General features: G+C 39.0%; 1 protein-coding gene across 3 annotated transcripts in view; it reads right to left on the reverse strand.

Annotated features, from left to right (window-relative positions):
- The window catches only part of CAV1 (caveolin 1), a 48,010-nt gene extending 30,727 nt beyond the window's left edge, over positions 1-17,283 (reverse strand). Inside the window, exons 1-2 of one of the 3 annotated variants that reach the window (XM_036762047.1) lie at positions 17,126-17,283; positions 14,590-14,754 (exon numbers count right to left, since the gene is read on the reverse strand). In XM_036762047.1, the coding sequence (XP_036617942.1) occupies positions 14,590-14,691 (102 nt within the window). In that variant the 5' untranslated portion in view covers positions 14,692-14,754; positions 17,126-17,283. Of the gene's footprint in view, positions 1-14,589; positions 14,755-16,245; positions 16,356-16,505; positions 16,606-17,125 lie in introns of those variants that run through there. The other 2 variants (XM_036762045.1, XM_036762046.1) reach the window with 2 other exon arrangements.
- Positions 17,284-24,291: the final 7,008 nt, after the last annotated feature.

A 24,291-nucleotide genomic window follows, 5' to 3' on the forward strand; every position in this document is an offset into this window, starting at 1 on the left:
ACTACAGGCCCAGTGATCTATCCACTAAACCACCTAGCTACCTACACCAAATAAATCACAGGTTTGGACCAAGAAATAGAACATCCAGAACTGTCAGAACGAGGAATGATTTGTTTTGAATAGGGTGGGAATATGCTCAAGTGTTTCTTTTCTTTCTTTCTTTTTTTAAAAGAGTTTACATTATATCTCTGTGATAGAAACATCAGAAACCTTAGTGCAAAATGTGTTTTTCACATACACTCCATGGCCCAGCTAAGAGTTTTTGTTGTTTTTCAGTTGTGTCCAATTCTTCATGACCCCATTTGGTGTTTTCTTGGCAAGGACACTGGAGTGGTTTGCCATTTCCTTCACCAGCTCATTTTACAGATGAGGAAACTGAGGTAAATGGGGTTACATAACTTGCCCAGGGTCACACAGCTAGTAAGTGTCTGAGGCCAGATTTGAACTCAGAAAGAAGAATCTTCCTGACTTCAAGTTGGACACTCTATCCACTGCATTACCCAGCTGTCTCGCCCCAGTTAAGAGTACCATAAAGTAAAACTAATATTGTAGGCATCCTCATGAAGAAAGTATTTGCATGTCTCACATCACCGCCAATTGTACTCCTGTCACAATCTTTTTAATTTGGGAACAACAGAACGTGCTAGTTCTATTACTGTCCCTTCAGGGAGGCTTCACACAATGAAGTGATAAGCCACCTTGGGACCATATCCAAAAATGTAAGAAACTTAGATAAACTCTCTGCAAGTATAAAGCTACAAAGGAGGTCTGTGCAGGGTCAGTTTTAAAAAAAAAGGGTGGATAACGTCTATCAACCAGGCAGAACTGGGACTAGATATTTTGGGCAAGACTTGGAATTTACTCCCCCGCCGCTCACCTCTTTCTGCTGTTCTCCTTTCTCTTCTCCACCTCCCAATCCCTCCTCCCCTACCGCTGCCTAGTGTTGAAGGCTTTGAATCTCTGCTGTAACATATAACTTGGCTATATACCATGGAGAATGGAATTTTCTGATATTAAAATTTTCATTTATAAAAAGTAATGTTAAAAGTGGCCTCTTTTTATGTACTCTGTAAAGCAGCACCCTAAGGGACTGCCCATCGTGCCTATCCCCAGTGATAACTCTCAAACCTAAGGAGTACCCTGTAGACCATCCAAGTGTTTTGCAGTATCTAATTGAAAAAAAGTAGAAAAAGATTAAAAAACATATATAGTAGCCTCTTAAATGTCAGGGTTTAGGATGAAGAACTAGACAGAACCTTAAAAATCATCCAGGCTCTATTCATTTTACAAGTAAAGAAATTCAGAGAGATTGTATAACTTGTCTAAGCTCATAAAAGTAGGAAGCAAAAGAAATAGGATTCGAGCTCCTATCCTCTTAGTCCAAACCCAAAGTTAGCTCTTTCTACCACCCAATATTGTTTCATAGCTTTGAAAAGATGATTTCTCTTTTACCTCATTCTTTTCTTAGGGGATTGTCTTGAAAAGTGGGACCTGACCTAGTAGAAACCTGGGAGCTAATGAATAAGAAAGTACAAGAGATTCCTTCCATTTGGTGTGGCACTAGGATAAGTGGCTCATAGAAAAATGATGGATCTTGTGCATTTTTTTGTTAAAGTCTCACATCCCATGATTGAGCGCTGTTGAGATGCCTCTTCTATGGTAATGTTTTTCTCCCCCAACTCTTCCTTTTAACAATGAGTGTGTATGTCATTTCCCTTTACCAGTAAGTCAGCATATCTTTATTGACGTTCAGAGCTGGAAAAGACTTAAGGAAAGCAGCTGGTCCAGTTCCCAGCCTTCAGGTAGGTGAGGTTATAAGCTGTTTCCACTTTTTTGCCACAAGACATTTCTGGAAACCACATCATAGGGTAGATTATGAAGCAGACTATCTTTTCTTATAGGGCAGATGTTGTAATTGGGAGTGATTCCTGACTAAGGACCTTGAATCAAATAAATCTTAGCTATAATCAAAGATAGATAATAATGAGGATTTATATAGTACTTTAAGATTTGGAAAGCTCTTAACAAATATTATCTCATTTTATCTTCATAGCAATCCTTGAAAGCAGATGCTATAATTATCCCTATTTTACAGAAGAAGAAACTGAGGCAGAGATTCAATGGCTCACACACAACCAGTAAGTTTCTGAGGCTGTATTTGAACTTAGATCTTCCTGATACCAGGTCCAGTGCTCTATTCACAGTGTCATTTAGTTGTCTATATTACCAGAGTTGCAAATTATGTACACGCCCACACCCCCACCCCACACACACGGAGGGGAATTCACATGCACAACCAACATTCACTATAATAATTTAAAATAATACATACAGGGACAAATATACTATATTGAAGAAACCATTATGTACTGTCGTGTGTATTTTTTTTGGGGGGGGAGTGAACTTGTGATTTCTTTTGGACTATATCTGATCCTTGTAGGAAGCTCCTGGTGAAGATCTTCCTCTGCCAATGCAGACTAGTACCTCATTTGCAATTTATAGTGTTAGAGAGTTGTCTAGAGTCATGGAGGAGTGATGTGACTAAGGTCACAAAGCCAACATATAGCCAAGGGGGTATTTGAACTTTTGGATTACCAGTACTCTCTCTACCCATTAATCCAGTGTCCATATAGCCCAGAATTACAATATGATGAAATTGTATAAAACTTTTATAAAAAGAAGAGGTTATTTATAAGGACCCTTTGAACTCTTCCAGTCTATATATCTACTGCATCTATCACATCGCCTAAAACTATTAAATGAATACAGCAAGTGGCTTGTCAAAACATCTCACTGATGATATTTCATTCACTTTCTTAGAGTTTGGTAAAATGGTGGACCACTAGGCTTTACCACCGGCTCTGCTGCTATACTCCCTTCTCTGCCCTCCCCACCCCTAGCACTGCCATCTGACTTGTTGAAGCCACCTAAGAACTCCTCAGCTTTTCTACCCACCCTGTCACTGAACTCTTCCATGAGTATTGTCTTCATAAAATTGACCTTCTTAAGAGCAGGCACTACTTCACTTTTCTATCTGTATTTATAGCACTTGGTTAGTAGGGGGGCGGAATAAGGGAAGGGGATAAGCATTTATAAAGTACCTACTATGTGCCGGGCACTGGGATCAGCACTTTATAAATATTATCTCATTGGATCCTCACGACAACTTTGCAAGATGGTGGAAACGCAAGAAAACAGAGGTTAAGTAGCTTGCCTAGGGTCACATGGCTAGTAAGTGTCCGTAGTTGAATTTGAACTTAGGTCTTCCTAACTCCGGGTTCATTGCTTTAACCATTGTACCACCTTTGTAGTCGTCCAGTTATTTTTCAGTCGCGTCCAACTCTTCATGACTTTATTTGGGGTTTTCTTGATAAAGATATTGGAGGGGTTTGCTGTTTCTTTCTCCGGCCCATTTTACAGATGAGGAAACGGAGGCAAACAGGGTTAAGTGACTTGTCCAGGGTCACACAGCTAATAAGTGTCTGAGGCCAGATTTGAACTTCAGGCCCAACGCCACATCCACTGCACCACCTTGCTGCCCCATTTACGTAAACACTTAAATGCTTTTTCATTTAAATAAATTTTCTTGGAAAACTAATTTACCCAGATCTTTTCTTGGAAGATGTTATCCAAAGAAGTCTATACCTTTAGAGCGCTTTTTTTTCATCTTGAAAAATTTCTATTTAGCAAGTGGAAGAACTCAAAAATCATTCTATTGACTTTAGGAACAGAAGATAGACTCTCCATGAACTAGAGCTTAAAAAATCAGTGTCAGTCTCTTGGTTTCTGTCTCTCTCCCCCTCTCTCTTTCTCTGTTCTCCCTCCCTCTCCTTTATCCCACTTCCACCTCATTTTATAGAGCTACTAGTGCGACATTTCCATCTAAGAGCAAATAAAGGCCCCATAAACAGTAAGTGTTGGTCATCTGACTCAGACTTCACCTAATATGCACAATGCTCAAGGCTTAGGACCACTTGATACTTTGGTTATAACTAAGTCCTTCACACTCCACTGGAAAAACCTAAGAATATTTACTGGGCCATTACCACTGCTTTATAGAGAGGGATTTTAAAAAGCTTTTATAGAACTGCCTGTACAGTAAGTTTCCAAGAATATCTATTTAAAGTTGCCTGTGGCAGTTTCTACAGAAAAAGGTAGAAAGGACTGAAGTAGGGGGCAATGTCACCCAAGTATGAGTGGTAAGAGGTAAGGGCTGTGTGTATTTTGATCTCCATTTTACAGATAAGGCCCAGAAAGACGAGCCAATACATAGTCACACAGCAGATAATGTGAGAGAACAAAGGTGTGGGCCTTCTGCCCTCCCTATTCATAAGGCAGTGTACTCTTTCTACTAGACCAGAGGTTCTTAGCCTCAGGCCTGTGAACTTTTAATACATACATACGCACACACACTCACACGTATGTGTGTGTGTGTATACGTATGTATATATGAATATATATTTTATGTGTGTGCATATTATATATATTTCATATAGAGTTTTCAAGTATATATTATCTATGTAGAGAGATAATCTATGTATTTATAGATACCTATATTTACATATAATTGATATATTCTTAAAAACTCTACATGAACTATATACCATACATGTATAGATATACATATATAAATTATATATAACTTGAGAACTATATATATTATTTGAGAACTATAAATATATAGATTATATATGTTTGAGAACAATATGTCAATACAATTGATTTGCTTTGTGATCCTATATATTTTATTTTATACATTTAAAAACATCATTCTGAGAGATCTTCCATAGGCTTCAACAGACTGCCAAAGGGGACCATAATCCAAAAAAGGCAAAGAACCTTTGGATTAGGCTATACTGCTTCTAAGCAAGCACCTACTATAAGCAAGTACTGCGGAAGATAGGACATTATCCCTCTTCAAGGAGTTTACAATTTAGTTGTAAAGTCAAGGACCACAAGTAAAAGATTTTCATGTGTTAATTGCAAAACAAATTTTTCTCTTTTAATAGCACCTGTAGCATATGACAAGCCTTCTTGCCATTCCAAATCCCTGTTCAAAGGAAGAATCCAGAAGAATGCACAAGGCTTGTACTCCCATTTTGACAACAACAAAACCCAACATAATCTCTCAAAGCAACAACCAATCACCATTTTTTATATAGGCATAGCATCCTTAAAAATAACAAATCCTGAAATTCATACCAAACAACCTGACACTGAGAAATAATATATTAGTCTAATAGACCAGACATTCTATATTAGGGTACCCTTATCCCACACTCTTGGGAAGCATCTATCCTTTGGCATTTTCTCATGAAGGTACCCATGTACAAAAAGTTGCACTAAACTGAAAAAGAATGCTTCTCAATAGAGATGTATTTTTTGTTGAGTAAGTTAGAGTCAAAGGGGTATAAAAGCAGGTAGTCTGTGATCCAACAGCTGGGATTTCTGTAGCTGTTGGGAAACACTGCAGCTGTTCATACTCCAAATTGCCTCTTTCAGAATGTTAACGTTTCCCCCTTGTCTTTCCAGGACTATGTGTTTAAAGGAACAAACTTGTGACCTTGGAATGACACTTGTTATAGTATGTAAAAAACATCATTCTTTAGCAGAGGGCCCACTACCATGTAATTGGCAGCCATGGCTATTTCATTTTTTATATACATATTTTATAAATACATATTATACACACACACACACATATATATATGTGTGTATGTTATATATAAACACATATACGTACATGTATGTATGTATAGTATATATATATGATATATACTATACATTTATAGTATATATAGGCTATAGTCATTCATTAAGAATTTATTAAGCACCTATTATGGGGTGCTTAATACAAAATAATTCCTGCATTCCCGGAATTTACAGCTACTATTGTGAGTGGTTGCTAGTCCTGGCAAACCTTGCAAGTGGATGTTCCTGGAAATCCACAGAATCCAGGAAAAATGGGGGAAAATAGCAGGTCTACATGATGCAAAGAGATACAGGGGATATGGTTGGCTTAAAGAATAAGACGGTCAAGAAATAGTGACAAAAGTACAAACACAAATAAATATTCCTGTGAAAGAATAACCGCTTCATAGGTAAGAAAAATCACTGCCTGAAGCTAAAACAAGAGGGTTTTAATTAAGGATGGGGGAGCTTAATGAAGTATTTTCAAAATTTATTAAGATGATTTTGGAATGAGTGGTTTTAAGTTTTAATGAAGAATAAAAGATGAAATTTTTGTTCGGCCAGAACAAGTTTGATCAGTCATGTTAATTCAGGACTAATTCCATATTAATTGCTCAATAATTTTAGACTACATAAATGAACTGGAAGCAAAGTACAGCTTTCTTAATAGCTAGCCTGTATATGCAAAGTGCTTTCCTAATATCATCACATTTTAAATAATCAGCCAGATCATGTATCATTTCAGGCTGAAAGCCTTTCAAATGATGTTTAACAAGTGGTCAAGAATCTGTTTCTGAAGACACAGTTGGAAGAAGTCTAGTCCAACCTACTCTTTGCATCTATGAGAAAACCGAAGCATGACAGAGGAAATGATTTGTCCAAGACCACAGAGTTAAGCCGGGATTCAAATCCAGGTCTTCAGTCTGTTAAGTCCAGGACTATTTTCATTACATCATGACATCTCTACTAACTATCTTTGTATAGTCACTAGAGGGTAGTTTTATGCCACTACAAAACCCAACATTATTTTGAAGCCTAGGGACTTTTCTTTTCATTCACGGTTCCATGTTTGACAGTACCGTCTATAATCTCTTAGAACTAGCCTTAAAAATCAAAACTCAAGTCCAACCTAAGGACAAAAGAAAATGCAGACACCGTATTTGGTGCCAGTCCTTGATGCTGAGTGCCTTCTGGTTTTAAGAAAGTGCCTTAATTTTCTGCTTTGGTTCCCACATATACAAAATGGGTTTAATCTTTTAAAAATGTTGATTGTGTAAGTATTAATTAGCTGGTACCATCAATGCTTTTATGAAAAAAGAAGCCACATAGGTATTACCCCATTAAGATATAATCAAAATAATGAGGTTGCTCTGTATATTTATCTTTCTCTTGACCTTTGAAAGCAAATGTAATATTTGTACATATGTAAGTTACTTTTGTGTTACCAAAGAAGAAAATGATATGTAACTCATTTTTAAAATCCATTACACAGATGGGGAACCTCAAAACCTTTGATTTCTCTCCCTCATCCTCACAGCAAATCCATCATCAGATCTTATTGCTTCTCACTTCCAAATATATCTCGAATCTGTCTCTCCCTGCCATTCATTGGTTCCATGGCCTTAGGGAAGTCACAAAACCTCTCTGGGTCTCAAGTTTCATCACTTGCAAAAATGAGTGGTTTGGACCAGATCCCAAGTATCCAACTTTAGACTCTTGAAACAAATGTCTGGGGATTCAACATGGTTGAAAATTTAGTGAAAAAAAGAATTTTCTATTTAATCTAACATATGTTAAGTAGTAGGCCTAATCACCCTACTGGTGGGGTGATTAGAAGGGTCTAATCATCAACCTGCCGCTATTATTACATAATTGATAGCTAGTGGGTTTCATCCCAAATGACCTGGATCAATGAACAACTGTAACTTGCACTGTTATAATAAATTATATGATTAAATTCATTCTACCACACAGTTATGATTTAGATGCTACTGTAACAGAGGATTTTTGTCCCTACTAATTTTAAATGCTCTGATTCGATTCCCACTGTAATCATTCCACTTCAGAGTCCCATCGCCTCACACCTCAATTATTACTAATGTCTTCTGGTTTATCTACCTGATTTAGGCCTCCATGGTCTCCAGTTCATTTTTGCAGTGTTAGCAAATTAATCTTCTGAAAACACTACCTTCATTATGTCCCTTCTATACTAAAAAACCTTCCATAGCTAACCACTACCTACAGGAAAAGTGCAACCTTCTAAACCTAGCATTCAGAGACATCTGAAATAGGGCTCCAACACGCAAGAGGACTAGAAACCATTCCATATGAGGAACTGTGGATGTTTAATCTAGAGAGGATTAGACTCAGCGAGGATGTAATAACTCTCTTCAACTATCTGAAGGCTTGTATCATGTAGAAGGCTTAGCTTTGTGTGGCTTCGTTCCAGAAGGTAGGACTAGAAGCAATAACTGGATACTGCAGAGAGTCAGAATAACAAAAATTCCTAACAATTGGTGCTCCCAAAGTAGAATGGACTTCCTCCAGATAATGTGGCCTACGCAGTGATGTGCTGGTACATGTGGCTGATGTGCTAACCACTACCTACGGAAAAGTACAAACTTCTGAACTTAGAATTTGAAGACATCTAAAATATGGCTCCAGCTTGGGGTGCATGAGGCCAGCATATAAACCTGTGGGTCGATGTGCCCATGGTTGTTGGAGCTTGGGGGGGGGGAATGGTACACTTTTAAGTTTAATCTGTATTATTAACATTTTCTCTATCACTTTTTTTTGGTGAGGCAATCGGGGTTAAGTGACTTGCCCAGGGTCACACAGCTAATAAGTGTCAAATGTCCGAGGCTGAATTTGAACTCAGGTCCTCCTGACTCCAGAGCTGGTGCTCTATCCACTCACTATCACCTTTTTAAGTCTACATAACCAACAAAAGAATAAATATAGTCCTGATTGTTGTATGAGCCAATTTCTGAGGTAGAAAATATTCATGCTTAAAATTTAATGGGAGGTTCTTGGGAGCTAGGTAGAGTTGGTCCAGCACACCCCTGGTTCCACCTCACCAGAAAGCTTCAAGGAAAGGCTACAAAATGATTATTTATTATGTATATTGTACATGGGTTTCTTATTTGGGTATTGGTTGAGTTAGAGGAGCCTGGGCATGGTGGCACACTCCTGTAATCCTAACTATCGAAGAGACTGAGGTTCTAGGATCTCTTAAGCTCAGGAATTTTGAGCTGCCATGGGTTATGACACTCCAGTGTTGGTACTAAGTTTGGCATCCACATTAATAAACTGGCTTCCAGGTTACTTAAGGAAGGGAAAAATGGCTTGGGTTAGAAATAGTGCATAGTGGGACTGGGCCCATAAATAGTCTCTGTACTTCTAGCCTGGGTGAGATGGGAGATACAACCTTTGAAAGAAAGAAAAAAAGAAAGAAAAGAAAAAAGAGAAAATCTCTAATGTCCTTTCAAACACTGAAATTCTGTGACACATCTACAAGCTTACCTTTTTATTATCCCCCTCTATGAACCCTCCATTGGAATAACAAGTAGCTGTGATATAAGGAAAAGAAAACTAGATTTGTCATAAGAAGGTCTCCAAAGTCTCTTCCAACTATAACAATATGCGAACTAAATTTGAATCTCTCCTCACCTGTGTCCAATATTAACAATGTATTCATCTAGTCCTGGATTTTTTAAAATTATTACGTGAATATATATGAAACTATGTGCCTATTACATATAATCTACAAAAAGCACATCACAGACCTTAAAATGATGTATTAAATATCCCTCCTAGTAAGTACATGAATAGTTCATTTGAGTTTTTTGCTGTTCCTTTATAAAGTTAAAAATATAGATACTTAAAATATAATCAATGACATTTTTATGATGCAAGTGTGACTTGCATCTTCTCATATGGACAACTCAATAACATATCGAATAGAAAATAAATAGTAATCTTAGCTACCTATCTCAGAAATAACATTTGGAATAATTTTCCAGACTTGGTTACAAATTGCTATAAGAGGTAATGCGGGTTTTTCAAGAATTGACAATGAGTTTTCAGAAAAAAATAGCAGTTATTGTGGCAGCATCTCTTGAGGCAACTGATTGAATTCAATCATTTTTGGACTACACAGCATAGGAACACACCACATCATTGTAGCTGAACACCGTCACAAAATTTAAGTTATTTAGACATTGCCTCAGTTCATCTTATTTGCCACTCTAGCATCACTACTAACTGAGGAAGAACATGTATACGATAAAAAGCTGGGGTGAGCTGGTAAATATTCGACACCTGCCTGGGGATGGGAGACATTTTTATGTGTAATCTGCATTATTAATATTTTTTCCATAACTTTAAGCCTAGAAATCAATAAAACAATCAAGCCTTGATTTGTAGCATTTACCCTGTTTCCAAGGTGTAAATGCTTGTTGAAAATATAACCATCAGCTCTTGTGAGCTGGTATGAGCTGGCTGTAGAAAATTTCCTGCTGAATCTAAAAAGGATACAGCTTTTCAAATAAGTTTAATCTAAAGTCATTTAGCAAACTGGCTGCTGATATACGAGGAACAACTGTCATTTGTGATTCAGCTACGTTCATAGTAAAGTTATTAATTCTTCTGCAGCCTAACCATAGCAAATCACCTGGTAAGGACGATAAGCCATCCTTGATCAACACCACATGTTTAGCAGTCAATTATTTTGAACATTATGTACCTGGGTAAATTTCTCTTCCACTGGATTCATTGTACCCTACCAAATTAATAGAAATCTAGAAACAGACACATATTCAATGGAATGCACTGAAACAAACATTAATAGGTGAATAAATCCTGGCCTATGCTTATCCATGTTTCAAGTTTGGAGACGAACACTCTACACACTCCACTGTTATTCCAGATAGCAAATTTGAAACATACTTTACCACATATGCAATTCACTCACAAGTCAGATGGTTTAAAAAAAATCTGTGGAAAAATCCACAGCCTAAAGGATCTCTCTCTGAATCTTGATCTTCAGTGATGGGCTGGACTTCTAACATCTCTGTGGTACAGCTGTGGAATGATCTCACTTTTCATTTACTGGTGTGAGTATGGGCTGCTTTTCTGCCTACTGAAGGATGAATGTCCTTACACAGAGCTACCATGAGCTAGAGGGTTCAGTTTACAGGCATTCCAGGATAGACAGGCCATGGTCATTCCTTGTGCTAAGTTGGAGGGAGGGAAAGATAAAGTGGTTTCTTGGTCAACAGTTAATGAGTTTCTTGTATATACCTCTATTATAATTGTTCCAGGTTTAATTTAATCTATTTTCATCAAAGCAAAATGGTGTTGGTGTTTTTTAAAAAACCTTTTCTTTGATGTACAATGTTTGAATTCACAGAAAACAGCTACACTAGTGATTACAAGCTTAACCGTGTTGAGAAACACATGCCTTGGCACTTGGATGCGACTGGAATGCCTCACCTTTGGTTAATTTTTCAGTATATTTCTGAAGTTCAGTGTTCACATTAAAGCGAACATGTGTATCCTTCTTTATTTGCACGTTGGCTCCCATATGAGACAGTGAGTGTCTTGAGATGATGGTTTTTGTCTGTCTGTTCAGTGTTTAGTCCAGTGCCTGGTACATAGCAATAAATACTGATTGACTATTTCTGGAGACAGTGCACTCTATTTGATTACAAGGACAACTAGTTCTTCAATTCCAGGCAAATTTGTAAAAATTGATGGCTTAAAAGAACATTCAAATAAGACCACTAGATTTGAAGGCAGGAAGACCTGGGCTTCAAATCCTGTCTCTGACACTTATTAGCTGTATGTTGCTAGGTGTATTAACCACTATGTGCCTCAAGCAACACCCTAGGACTTACTACAGAATCCCAGATAAGGGTTGTTGCTTAGGTGATCAAGAAGTGGAAGGCTCCCCACCACCATGAAATCACAGATCCATTCTGTTTTCTAGTACTTATCAAAAATCTGGGGTCAGCTTGGATGATGTAATAGAAGGAGGTCCCCGGTACCCACAATATCACAGATCCATTCCATATTTAAACACATATAAAACATATGAACCAGTCATGTGAAGGCTTAGAAAAGTGTTACCTGCCAAAATTTCATATTGATTTACATCCCTTTTATTAGCAGAAGCTTGATACAGCAGTTTTTACTTTTTTTGGATAATCCTGTCTGAAATTTCACGATTATACTATATGATGAGCAAACACAATTACTCATTTACTGAAGGAAGTCAAGAAGCTAGTTTCTATGATACTGAGTGCTTATGCTCATACAGCCAGGTAACTGGGCCCTTGAACCCCAAACTTAGAAATGGATTAGAAAACTAATTTCCTTTTTAAAAATATGGCTTCTGGTTTTTCTTGTGCTTTCTATACAGCTTAGCTTTGGTGTTGAAAGAATACTTGGTACACATTCACTGCAACAGTGTAACTTTTTACATTTTATATCAGGACCGCCTCCTCTGTTTCTCATCAGCCAGAATTATTTTAAAAATGTGATATGAGAATCTTCTGGATGTAGAGTTGCTTCCCTCTTCCCTGTTAAGTCATTTACCTTTCACAAAAGATTTATTTGATCTGTTTCCATTCCACTTGTTTATGAAGTTTAATAGCCCAATGATAACAAGAACTTCTCAAGTGTTTGAAGGCTGGGATGTGAGATGTCTATTCAGATGTAAGAGAAACTCAAGTTCTAGTGTTAAGATAACAAGAAAGAGATTATTCCAGCCTTCATGATCAAGTTTAAATTCTTGGCCCCCAAAATCCTTAAAAGAGTCACTCTTTCTTGACTCTAAGACCCTATCAGTGGAAGCTTGATTACTCATCAGAGGTAAGAAGGAATTTGTGCCGTAGGTAATTAGGTGACCTTAAAGTCTCTTCTATGTTTGATATTCCAAAAAAAGGCTAGTCCTGGATCAACTGTGACCTGTTGTTGCTTGGGAAGTATTTAAATTTCTAGATTCACACACTTAAGTTTCTATTTACTTCCCTGAAGTCACAGGAGATCTGACACATGATTATGATAGTGGGCTATTTGTTTACTTTCTTTTACTCAGTTGTACCAGCAAGTGAGGGCCACTTAGGATCTTGAGGCTGGCAGGGCCACACATTAACACTTGCTTTTAATTTATTTGGTCTGAGGATCCCTAATAATTGCCCTTTGGAGTTCTGTTTTGTAAACTTCAATTTCCTCTAAGACTGTTATGTTTTTTTTCCATCTATGTTAAGTCTCTTTTCCCACTGGGATCTTTCTTTCTCTATTTAGTCATGCTGTGTGTGGAGACCCAAATTCCATACAGCCTGGGAGCTCTGACTCATCCTCAGAAACTTTGGTTGCTCCAGGGACTCCTACTAACAGTGCAAATGAACAGAAAAAAATAACCAAAGAAGTACCTCTTTTCTGAATTCTACAGTACTAGTGTTCTACCTAGGAGCTAACCTTATCAAAAGGGAGGAAAGCGTTTTATCCCCCTCTTTAAAATAATTTGAAATAAATGGGTTTACCTTCTCTTAAATTTATTCAGAATTTAGCAATTTTAATTTTCAGATTATTGTCCATTCCTTTTTTTAAAAAAAAAATATTCCATACTCTGCCCTACCAGGAAAATCTTTAAAAGCTTCCAATTACTATTTTCCTTTTGCCTGCATGCCAAGGGAGTTAAGTTCGATACATTCATTTTCCTCACATGTACAGAATAAAATGTTCCCCTTTTAAAATATGCTATTCATAAACATTAAGAGTTACTGAAATCTCACTCCTCCCAACTCCTATCCTTGTGTAACAAGTCCTGGATGGCTTGAAATGGTTTTATTTTAATCAGGTTTGCAGTCATAGGATTTTGCAGGACAGTGTCTTTAGATTCTATTATATTGAGCCAAGAGGTCTCCTTGGCCTTCTTAGTCCCAGAAACCTAAGCCCTTTGCCAAAGATGGGTAATATCCACAATTTCTCAATCCAAGCGGGTTCTAACAATGCATTCCTCTGACCACATTTGCTTAAAACGGTTAAAGTTTTCAAGAATAGTAATAAAAAAGTGCCCACGATCATATCAGATAAAAGTTTTGACAGCTCACTGGTTTTAAACAAACACTCTGCATGTATATGCAGAAAGATTCATTTTGGTCCATGTGATTCTGGAGCAGATTTATGTAAGAAATCACACATGAAAGTACTGGTAGCAGCAAACTAGCTGGTCCCCCAGTGCAACTGATTAAGACTCCAGGCTGTTTAGATTTTTGCACACTTAAGCTTTTTGCACCCAGGAACCTCATTCTATTTAAAAACTCAGTTTGGCATTCCACTGGAATACTCATTCCCTCTTCTTGGTCCAAAGCACTTTCACCCGCTCTAATACTTTTAAGAGAAACATAGTAAGATGCATTTATTTTAATTCAGGATCCTCTCAATGTCTTGTTTGTATTCCATGTGCCTATAGGTATGCTTTACAACAGTGCTCTAAGAGTACCCCATGCTCAAGTTAGTATCATTAAGCAGAGCTCTTAAAGGCATCAGAGTTGGTGCAGACAACATTGCCTTAGCAGCCTGCCTATCCAATTCTCCGTAGTTAGGAAGCCTGGGAACAGGCAGACTTAAATGGAAATAACGGGGTTAGGGCTAGGCTGAAATCACCTGGCAAAGAAAGAGAAGGGGAAAATGCCTTTTCTTTGAGTTGTCAGCAGATTATTCCTTTCAGTCCCGGAGGTGGGAATATGATACCTGGGCTAGTGCCCTCATCCGTCAGTGCGATGCTGAGAGGGTCCCGCCAGCAACTCATAGAGGTCCTCACCTCTTCAGGTCACCTTCCCTTCCTCCCTCCAACTCTTGTCTTCTCCTCTGGCCCAGTCCATCCCTTACCTTGACCACATCGTCATTGAGATGCTTGGGGTCTCGGTTGACCAGGTCGATCTCCTTGGTATGTGCATCGTACATTTGCTTCTCGTTCATTTCGTCGGCCATGGTCTTATTGTTGGGCTTGTAGATGTTTCCCTGTTCCCGGATGGGCGCCGAGTAGAGAAGCCCCTAGGGAGGGGGTGGTGGTAGGGACAGGGAGGGGGGTGGGAAGGAAATTAAAAAAAAAACAGAACAAGCGGACAAAAGTCAACTGGAGGTTGGGAAAGATCTCAAGCTTAAGGAAGAGAGAATTTACTATTATTATTCTTTTTAAAGGCGGCAGCAGCAGCTGCGGCAAGGACTACGACTTGCTCAGAGCAAAGTAGACTTCACAGGGAGACTGGCTTTTTAAAAGGATAGAAAAGACGACACCACACCCCTCGGTACCAGGCAGAGAAGTCTGACTCCCACTCCCGCCGCCAGGGGTCATCTGCAAACACAGCCCAAACGTCCAGCTCCCTAATCTCTCCAACTGCAGCACCCCCCCATTATACTCCCCCGCCTTCACTGAATTCAGCGCTCAGGGTTTGGCTCCAAGGACTCCAGCCTCCAGCAGCCTTGGGCTCAGCCCTCGCTCTCTGATTTGGTCCCAGCCCCACTTTAGGGCGTCTCACCTTATTTAAATTTCCTTACCTGCTTTATCACCTCCCCCTCTTCCCCAGTCTATCACACCTGTAGCTTCCTAACCTAAACTTGGCTTTCTCCGATAGAGTAATGGGTTACTTACTACTCATCTTTCCCCCTAGCTCCCCATCGAACAATGCACCTGCGGCCCCTCCTCTAGCACCCCACCTTAGTGCTCCACTTCTCTCAGGTAGTCCTAAAGCTTAGAGGAAACTGTCACGGCCCTCCCCCTCCCACTCATTTGACCCTAATGAGATCTTCTCACTCTCACCTCCTAGAATTTATCGAATCTCGAGATTGAGCTTCACCTCAGGCTCCCCCTTCCCATATCTCACCTGTTTCCCCTAAATTCCAATCGCATCTCCCCCATTTAGCAACAGCATCCCCCCGCCCCCTTCCGTTTGCTCTTATAGGCTCTGCGGCGACTGACTTTAGGGGAAAAAAATGTTATGCATAAATACAGGTCGGGGTTCTAGCGTGGGTGGCTGGGTTGGGTGAACTGGGGGGAATCTCCCCTTGGGAAACTCCATTCCAAAGGAGTTTTTGAGAGGGATCAAGGACTTGGGGAAGAGCAAACATAGCGTGCGCCAACGCCCTACTTAAGCTTTTCCAGACGCCCAGGCTTGGGTATGTGCTTGCCCAGGGCTGTGGGATAAGGGAGTTAGAGCCACCGCTGCCCCTCCCTGCCCACCACGTTCCCAGCATCCCCAGACACTCAAGCCTCCCGCCCCGGAGTTATCAGCCGGGCAGCTGGTTCACTGTTTGCAGAATAAAGGAGGGGGGCGTGAGAGAGAGAGAGAGAGAGAGAGAGAGAGAGAGAGAGAGAGAAGCAAAACAAAAAAAACCTCCAAGGAGGTGGATCTCTGTTCCGGCAGACACAAAGTCTAGGAACCCCCAAAGTTATCCTATTCACGTCTCTTCCCCCCAATTCGCTCTGTGACTCTTCTGGTGATTTCCCTAAGAAAGCAACCCTCTCCCCGCAAACAACAAACATACCAAACATCCAGTTTCTGTGCCACCCCCGATTCCTCCCCAACGCTCCCCGGACGCCTGCTCCTTAGCAGTGGCTAAATGAGAAGAGTGGTCAGAGGTCAAGAGGGAAATGGATAGAAGAAAAGAGGTTGTTGGAGTGCTCCCAGGAGCTGGTGGAGATTGCAGAAGCGGGCGCTCCGAGGGAGGGAGATAGGGCAGGAGAGCACCTCGTGCCCAGGGGGTTGGGGCTTTTAGAAACTCCCAGAAGGTAAAGCAAATCCTACCTCGGAGTCTATGTATTTGCCACTAGACATTCTGCCTTGGCTTTGACGGAGGTTCTGGTGGAGGTTTCCCTGTGTTATAATTTAAGGGAGCTGAGGAAGGAAGATCCTGTATTGTGGGAAGGGAAAAAAAAAGGAAAGAAAAAAATCCCGGTGGGGGTGGGGGGTGGGGTAGGTTAGGGAGGGGAGGTAGCTGTGAGTGAGAGAGCTGGCTGCGGGCCAGGGGTTTGTTCTGCTTGCTTTTGGCCAGGATGACAGCAGTGCTGGGTCTAGGCACATCCCCAAAGATTTTGGGAGCAACGGGGAGAGCCCGAGGAGGGAGGGGGAAGTAGGAGCGAGCGAGCAAGCTTTTTACCCACGTTCTACTGAGGCAGATATTTTAAACCTGGGGCAACATTTTCCCAGCCATATAGCCATCAGGACAATCCAAGAGAGCCTGTTTGAAAAACAAGAATATTTTCCTGGTGCATCACACCAGCAGGAGGGTGTAAAGTGGAACAGTTTAGTGAGGGATTCCCAAGCGTGAAGGGCACCTCCGGCCGGAGTCAGAAGGCTTTTCGTGCGTCCTTGAACACTTCTCAGGGTCAAGATGCGAGTTCCTACCCCCACCCTTACCCCCTTACCTCTCCTCCCCCAGGAAAAGGCGTTGTTCAGCAGCTTCGCAGGGCAAAGGTGATGAAGAATGGATGGAAAATTTTAGTTACATCTCCTAAACTGAAGCAAAGGATCGAGGTGTTAGAGAGACAATGTGTGTGCTTTTCGGTGACACTCGTTTACATATATTTAGCCCGCTCTGGAAACTTGGTAACTGTACTTTGTAGAGTGAGTCTCTCCCCACTGGCTCATTTCAAAGTAATGCCAATGTTTAGCTGTTCTTTACTTTCGTTGCTGATTTTCCCTAAAAGAAGGGAAAAACATGCCAACAGGTTATGCCATGTTTGCACAACATATTACAGTATTAGTCATCACTAAAATAGTATTAAAATAAAATCTGTGACTTTGTTGCTGGCTAGGATTTGGGTAGGGGGATGGTTACGATTTAGGATAGGGAATTTTCTGTTGAGAAAGCAACTCCACACCTCTGCAATTTATAGTCTAAGACAGTGACCTAGAGCACTGAGAGGCTAAGTGACTTGCCCAGGGGTCATGCAACCAGGAAGAGTCAGTCTACTACTTATTGAATAAAATACATTTTCCTTCTATCTATCTATCTACCCATCCATCTATCTATTTCCCTCATTTATTAAGAGAAGGAAAATTACTTTGGTATTTTATAAGAAATTAAATAATTCTGTCCCCCAAATTGGGCTATATTTTTTATTAAGACCTTTTGGACCCTTAAGCAGCAAGCATCTGAGGACTGTATCACCAACCAAGAACTAAATTGCTAGAGCATTTAAACTCAGCTTAGGGAAAATAAGAGTGATATATTTAACTGAAGTAAAAAATTCCAGTGCATACTACCTAGAGAAAGGTACATGCAATTCAGCTCAGCGCAATATCATAAAATGACTAGAAAGCACCCAGAACGACCTAAAGTGCATAAAATGCTGGATTTGGAATCAAAAGACCTGACTTCAAGTTATGCTGCTGATACTGTATGACTCATTGACCAAGACAATTCTTTAGGACTTTTCTAAGTTTTTGATGGGTTGTCCTGGTGATTGTGCTTCACGGATGAAATCCCAGGTCACTGAAAATGTGTGTCCAACACCCAAACTAGGTGCTATAGGAACTTAAAAAAGAAATACCACTTATAGTATATATACTATATAGTACATATACTACCCTCAGGTAGTTTATCATCTATTTGGAAAGATGAGGCTACTACTATACATGAAATAAAGAGAGGATAATAGAAGGTGATATAGAATGCAAATAGTAAACCCCATAAGAAAGTAATATAAGACACAGGAGAACTGGCCAAAAGGCATCCCATCCATCACTAGTCCCCTATATCAGGAAAACAAGAAGTCATTTTGGTCTAGGATATTAGGAAAGGTTTCATGGAAAGTGTTAGGAGGAGGTGTTACTTAAGCTAGGCTGCATTATCTCTTATATGATTCTAATTTCTCTAGATTCTGACTATTAATTTTACCCTTGTACCTTGTATCTTTTCCTGCATGGACAAATTGTGTATTTCTCACAAATACGCATAAGCTGCTATAATAAAATCATATGTAGTTCATGTAAGTTTCACAAAACATTCAACATAAACAACATAAATGTGTAATGTTATCTATTTATTATAGTATTTCCTAAATTATTATTGGTACTAATAGCACCATTCCCTCAAACACATTTTCTGTAAAATAGTGTTATGTTCAGTGGAAAAAATGTTGAAACCATTTTCCATCTATTGTTCCCCAAACTTCAGCTGTGATGAGTAATCTTGGTTATAAAAAGTCAACAGGAACATGAAATGAGCCTGTTCCTGCATTCCAACAAAGGAACTCTGCTTTCTGGGAGGGCCTCTTAGTGAATGCTTAACTAGTACAAAATTGAAGAATAATAATCTGGCTGGGGAAGCCCATGCAAAAGACTCATAAATAGCCAAGCCATGAAATCATAATAATGATCAGTGAAATGCCGTCAATGCCAAATGAATTACAAATGAGCAGAAAAAAATATTGAACTCTGATTAGCGTGCCCCAACAAGACGTTGAAGGTGGCTATGAATTGCAGAAGACAAACCCTACTTTCTTTATAATCAAAAACTTTGCTAAATAATTCTGACCTTTTAAGGGAAAAGAGACTGTGACAAAGAATGCTTATGACAGTAGAGCATGACCATGTTGGATGAATTATTAAAGTTACAGAGCCAGAATAGTTCTTCTTTCTTGAAAACCCCACAAGGATAACTTGAGGCATCTTGTGATTACTGAATAATGAATAGATGGCAACTAATTTGTAAAGGAGATCCAACTTTGTTTTTAATAAGCAGTAGCAATATAGATCACATGATTTTAGAGCTGGAAGGTACTTCACACATCATCTATTCCTACCCTCTCCTATAGATGAGGAAACTGAGTCCCCGAGGTTAATATTCCATCTTCTATGATTGCAAATAGGCACTTTCTTTGCAATTTATGATCTTAGAGAATTGTCTAAGGCTCCAAGAGGTTAAGGGACACAAAGTCACAACCAGGGTCAGAGATAGAATTTGAACTCAGTTCTTTCTGACTTTGATGCCAATATGCCATGTTACCTCTATTGTAATTTTTAAAAAATTTACATCAATAAATGACTATAAAAGGGGTGAGCAATCTTGAGTACATATGCTAAATGTAGTTATGGAGATTATTTGTAAGTAATGGAGCCTGCCTGATTTAGGTGAAGCTGTTCGGTAGCTCTATCTTTGGTACCCCTTCTATCCCCCGACCATTCTTATCTCCTTCCCCTCCAGTCTTACTCTACATATGCGGTATTACTTTCTTGTCCGTAGTTGGGATCAATTAAAGTTTGTCAAAATGTTAACCGAAAACGAAACTGTTAGCTGAGAGCTTAAAGCATGACTACTCCCAGAAGTATTTGCATTTTAAAGGAGATAATAAATTGGGGAAGGGTTTCAGGGAAGTCTGACTTGAGCCTTCTAGACTACTTCACTGATCAAAAGTCAGAGGCTCAGAAAGTATTCCCCTGAGGAATCCCCTTCTGCAGTATTTATAGGGCTACTAAATACCGTGGTGTCTTCTACAGGTGGGATTGGCTCCCACCATCCACATCCTAGGTTCGCAAAGGAGAAGTGCCAATCCTGTCTTCCTCTCCCAGTCTTGCCTCACACATTCTCAGCCAACTCTCTAAGGGAGTAGATACAAATTTGGAAATGAAAGTCTTGGCACACCACCTCTGAAAGTTTACTGGATTACAAAATAATAATACATTTACATAATGATTTAAGGTCTTCAAAACGCTTTCTTCACAAGAGTAGATACTGATAGTATCATTAACCTCATTTCACAGATGAAGAAACTGTGGCTCTGAGAAGTTAGATGATTTAAGAAAGGGAAATTGGCATAAAGAGATGAAGTATTGGTTTTGGAGTTAGAAAAATTTGGGTTCAAATCCTGCCTTTGATATGTTTTACGAGCATGATGAAGTCATTTAAACTCTGTGAACCTCAGATTTATCACCAGCAAAATAAGGGGGTAGGAATAGGTGGCCTCCTAAAGATCTTCTGGACCTAAGCCTACGATTGTGTCTATAATTCTATGCATTTCCCACAGCCAACACCTGGTACATGAACATTTGAAAGGGCATCCAAACCCCAGGTACTGAGACTTCAGGTTTAGCACTCTCTCTGCTGCTGACTCTGAAGACAAGTAAAATCTATTTCTGAGATAAATTCCAGAACTACCTCAGAATTAAATTGTCCTCTGAACTTCTTAAAATGAAGACCATTCAAAATTGTTACATAGGAAAAGGAGCAGGCCAAAACAAATAGGCTTGATGAGGGTAGGTGTTCACAATAATCAAGATCCAGAATTCTCAAAGTGAATAGACTAGTTGGAGTTGTCAGACTGGCTCCTTATGTCTCGTCTATCTTCAATAAACCAACTTTAGCTAATATGTTCACGCTGTTAAAAATTCAGCTTTCTGAAGTTTTTCATCTATTTCTGTTGTTTCCAGTTTTCTTAACTAGTTCCTTCCACCATTCTCGTTCTGATTTCTCCTGAGAATTTCACGAAAACTCTTGCTGATCTCTGTCTTTGAGCCTTTTCTTCAGAGGTTCTTGTGACATATTTCAGGGTCCTGTTGAGCTCTGTTTCTTTTCCATCAATTTGTTCTTCTGACTTTATGTGTCACATGTATGAAAATGAGTCATATATCATCTATTTTCCAAACATCCTTCCAAACTGTTCTAGAATATCTGCTTGGGTATTTTACCTTCACCTCAATCTCAGGCAACAAAGACTAAATTAATTACATGGTACCTGAAATCCTTCTGTTACACACTTCCAAATCTAGGACAAGTAACCACAATTCCTCCAGCATGCAATTCCAGAGTCACATCTTACAATTCATTAAACTAGATTTCCCATTTTCAAACTAGAGTCAAATCCTCCCAAGTCTTCTCCCATTAGCATCATTAAAATCTTCACCTTTTCTCAGACCTTGTAACTAAGTCCTGCTTTTAAAATTCTGAACTTCCATCAGCATTTTCTACTCAATGACTTCCTTGCTTCCAGTCTTTTATTCTATTAAAATGCCATCAGTGGAATGATCTTTCTGACTTGTATATTGGTATGTATTAGTTTCTTTAAAAATTTCCAGTGGCTCCTTACTTCTTAGTGATGAAAACAATGTTGATTAGCTGGGGAGAGGAAGATAGAGTGAAAGTGAATAATAATTTTTCTGGTCTTCAGTTTCCTTATCTGTAATTTTTTTTTGGAATTGACAACTTTTGCAGTCCTTTCTTGTTTTAAATCCTGTGATATTATGGTTCAATGGGTGACTATATGATCAAGGTATGTATGTCTGATTATTTTGTTTTCTTTAAGTCAGGAGAGTACAGGATTAGATTGTCAGTTCTCAAGAAAGATGTTTTTGAAATAATATTTGAAGCATGTCATAACAACTATCCAAAAAGCAAAAACAAAATTAGTAAAAGCACTAGGCCATTAAGCAACTGATTTTCTTTTCTTTATTGAATTTATATGATTTAAAACAAAAAAAGAACTGATGGCCAGTTTTAGTCCTATATAGAAAAAAGCAGTCTGTATATAATAGTGCTTAGTACAGTACATGGCACATAATAGGCACTTAATAGATGTTTATTGATTGATTGATAAAGTAGAAAGCATTATTGAATATTAGTGACTCCCAGATATCAGAGCTTTTCAGTATTCCAAATTTTAAACCAGTTTCTAATACACTACAGTTTACTTCCATCTTTATTCCATTTATGGTAATTTACTCTTAGTAGGTTTTTTCTTAACTCCTTTTAAAAAATTCTTCTAATAAATAGGTGGGTTGGCAAAAAAGCATAACAAAATTTTAAATGTATTAAAAACCTTCTCTATGTGAAAGACCATTATATAAGACCTTGAGATTATGGAGTCTTAGAATCCAAAGATTCTTGAAAGGTAGTTAATTCCCTTGCCTTAATGCAAGTCTGACTTAAATTATTTAGGACAGAGAACAACCTAGTATATTTCTAAAAGCCTTCAAGAGAAGAGTCACCATCTTCAACAATCTTAGCCATCCAGAACTCTCAAGGTATAAGTCAGTTTGCACAGACTGGTAAGGGTTAATCCTTTAAGGGTTATAACTTTAAATTTTAAGTGGCTTCTGATGGAATTCTCTTTAAGACCTGCCTGAATATGATGTAACACATGGCTGAATATGATAGACACATACCTTATTAGCTAGAATGAGCACTGAATTTGGGGCCAAAAATCTGGGTTCTAGTCCTAAATATTATATTTACAAGCTATGTGAATATGGGCTAGCTCAGAGGTGGGGAACCTGCGACTTTGAGGCCACATATGGCCTTCTAGGTCCTTGGGTGTGGCTTTTTGACTGAGTCTAAGTTTTACAGAACAAATCCTTTTACTAAAGGGATTTGTTCTATGGAGTTTGGATTCAGTCAAAGAGCTGCATGTGAGGACCTAGAGAGCCACATTTGGCTTTGAGGCTACAAGTTTCCCATTCCTGGCCCATCTACTTAGCCCTTTGGGGTCTCACTTTCCTTATGTTTGGAAGTGACATTTTACCAAAGGTATAAAAAGTTAATAGAATCAGTCCAGGTATGTGTGTAGGAACCTCCAACTGATTTGTACATGCATAAATTAGATTTTCCTCTGAAAGCTATAAGGACACAGAGGACGACTTTGAAAGTTCTAGGACTATGAAATATTCCAACTTTGAAATTTTATTTTTGGAAACCTTCAATAGAAGATTTCACTCAGCCACTCAACCAGCATTCATTAAGTGTCAAATGGCTATTTGACTATTATATTATTACCTATTATAATTCTACTTAAAATTTGATTCACTGGTATCTGTAGATGCAGAGGTGTCTGTACGTCACCAGTTTCATCACTGTTGTAAAACTGCTCATGGTTAGACTGTGTCCAATCTGAAAAAGACAAAAGTAATTACCTAACATCATCAGTTGTGGGCTCTTTTTCTCCATTTATGTCTAGTATTCTAATTGTGTGTCTCTGAAATTCCCAAGCCACTCTTCGAAAATACACAATTCAGCCGACTGCATTGCTCATAAAAACATTTCACCTCTGCGAGAGCATTAGATCAGAGGGATAAGTGCACCTTCCGATCTTGTCTCTGAGAACCACTCACACAGAACACCGTCTAGGAGCTCTAATTTCAAAAGGTACTTTGCATGGTAATGCTTCAATAGCTAGAGATGACAGATTCCACAAAGAGTCTGGCTAGCCTCTCCTGAATCTGCCACACATTGCCCAGCTAGGAACTTCTAAAAACATCTGATGTCACCTTAGTGACCTTCAAGAATACTTTCCTCTTCTTTTCTCCACTTTTTGTTTTACTTACCTCTTCTCCATTTTTATATTTATCCTACTCTTCTCTGCTTCTATATGGAAAGCCTAGTCCTTTACAGATAGCCCAGCCAACCGAACCCTTTCTCTATTTTCACATGGTGAATCAGCTAATCATAGTGCAACAGGGGCTTGTTCTTTGTTTCCAAAGAGTGTTTATCATTATTATCTTTTGGCTATTTCTATATCTGGAGGCCTTAAGGTTCCAGAAAGTGGAGATCTAGGTAGTCAAAGTTTTATCATATTGAATAAAGAATTTAATAAATGGT

Source organism: Trichosurus vulpecula, chromosome 5 (genome assembly GCF_011100635.1).
Source record: "Trichosurus vulpecula isolate mTriVul1 chromosome 5, mTriVul1.pri, whole genome shotgun sequence".
In the NCBI taxonomy this organism is placed as follows: domain Eukaryota; kingdom Metazoa; phylum Chordata; class Mammalia; order Diprotodontia; family Phalangeridae; genus Trichosurus; species Trichosurus vulpecula.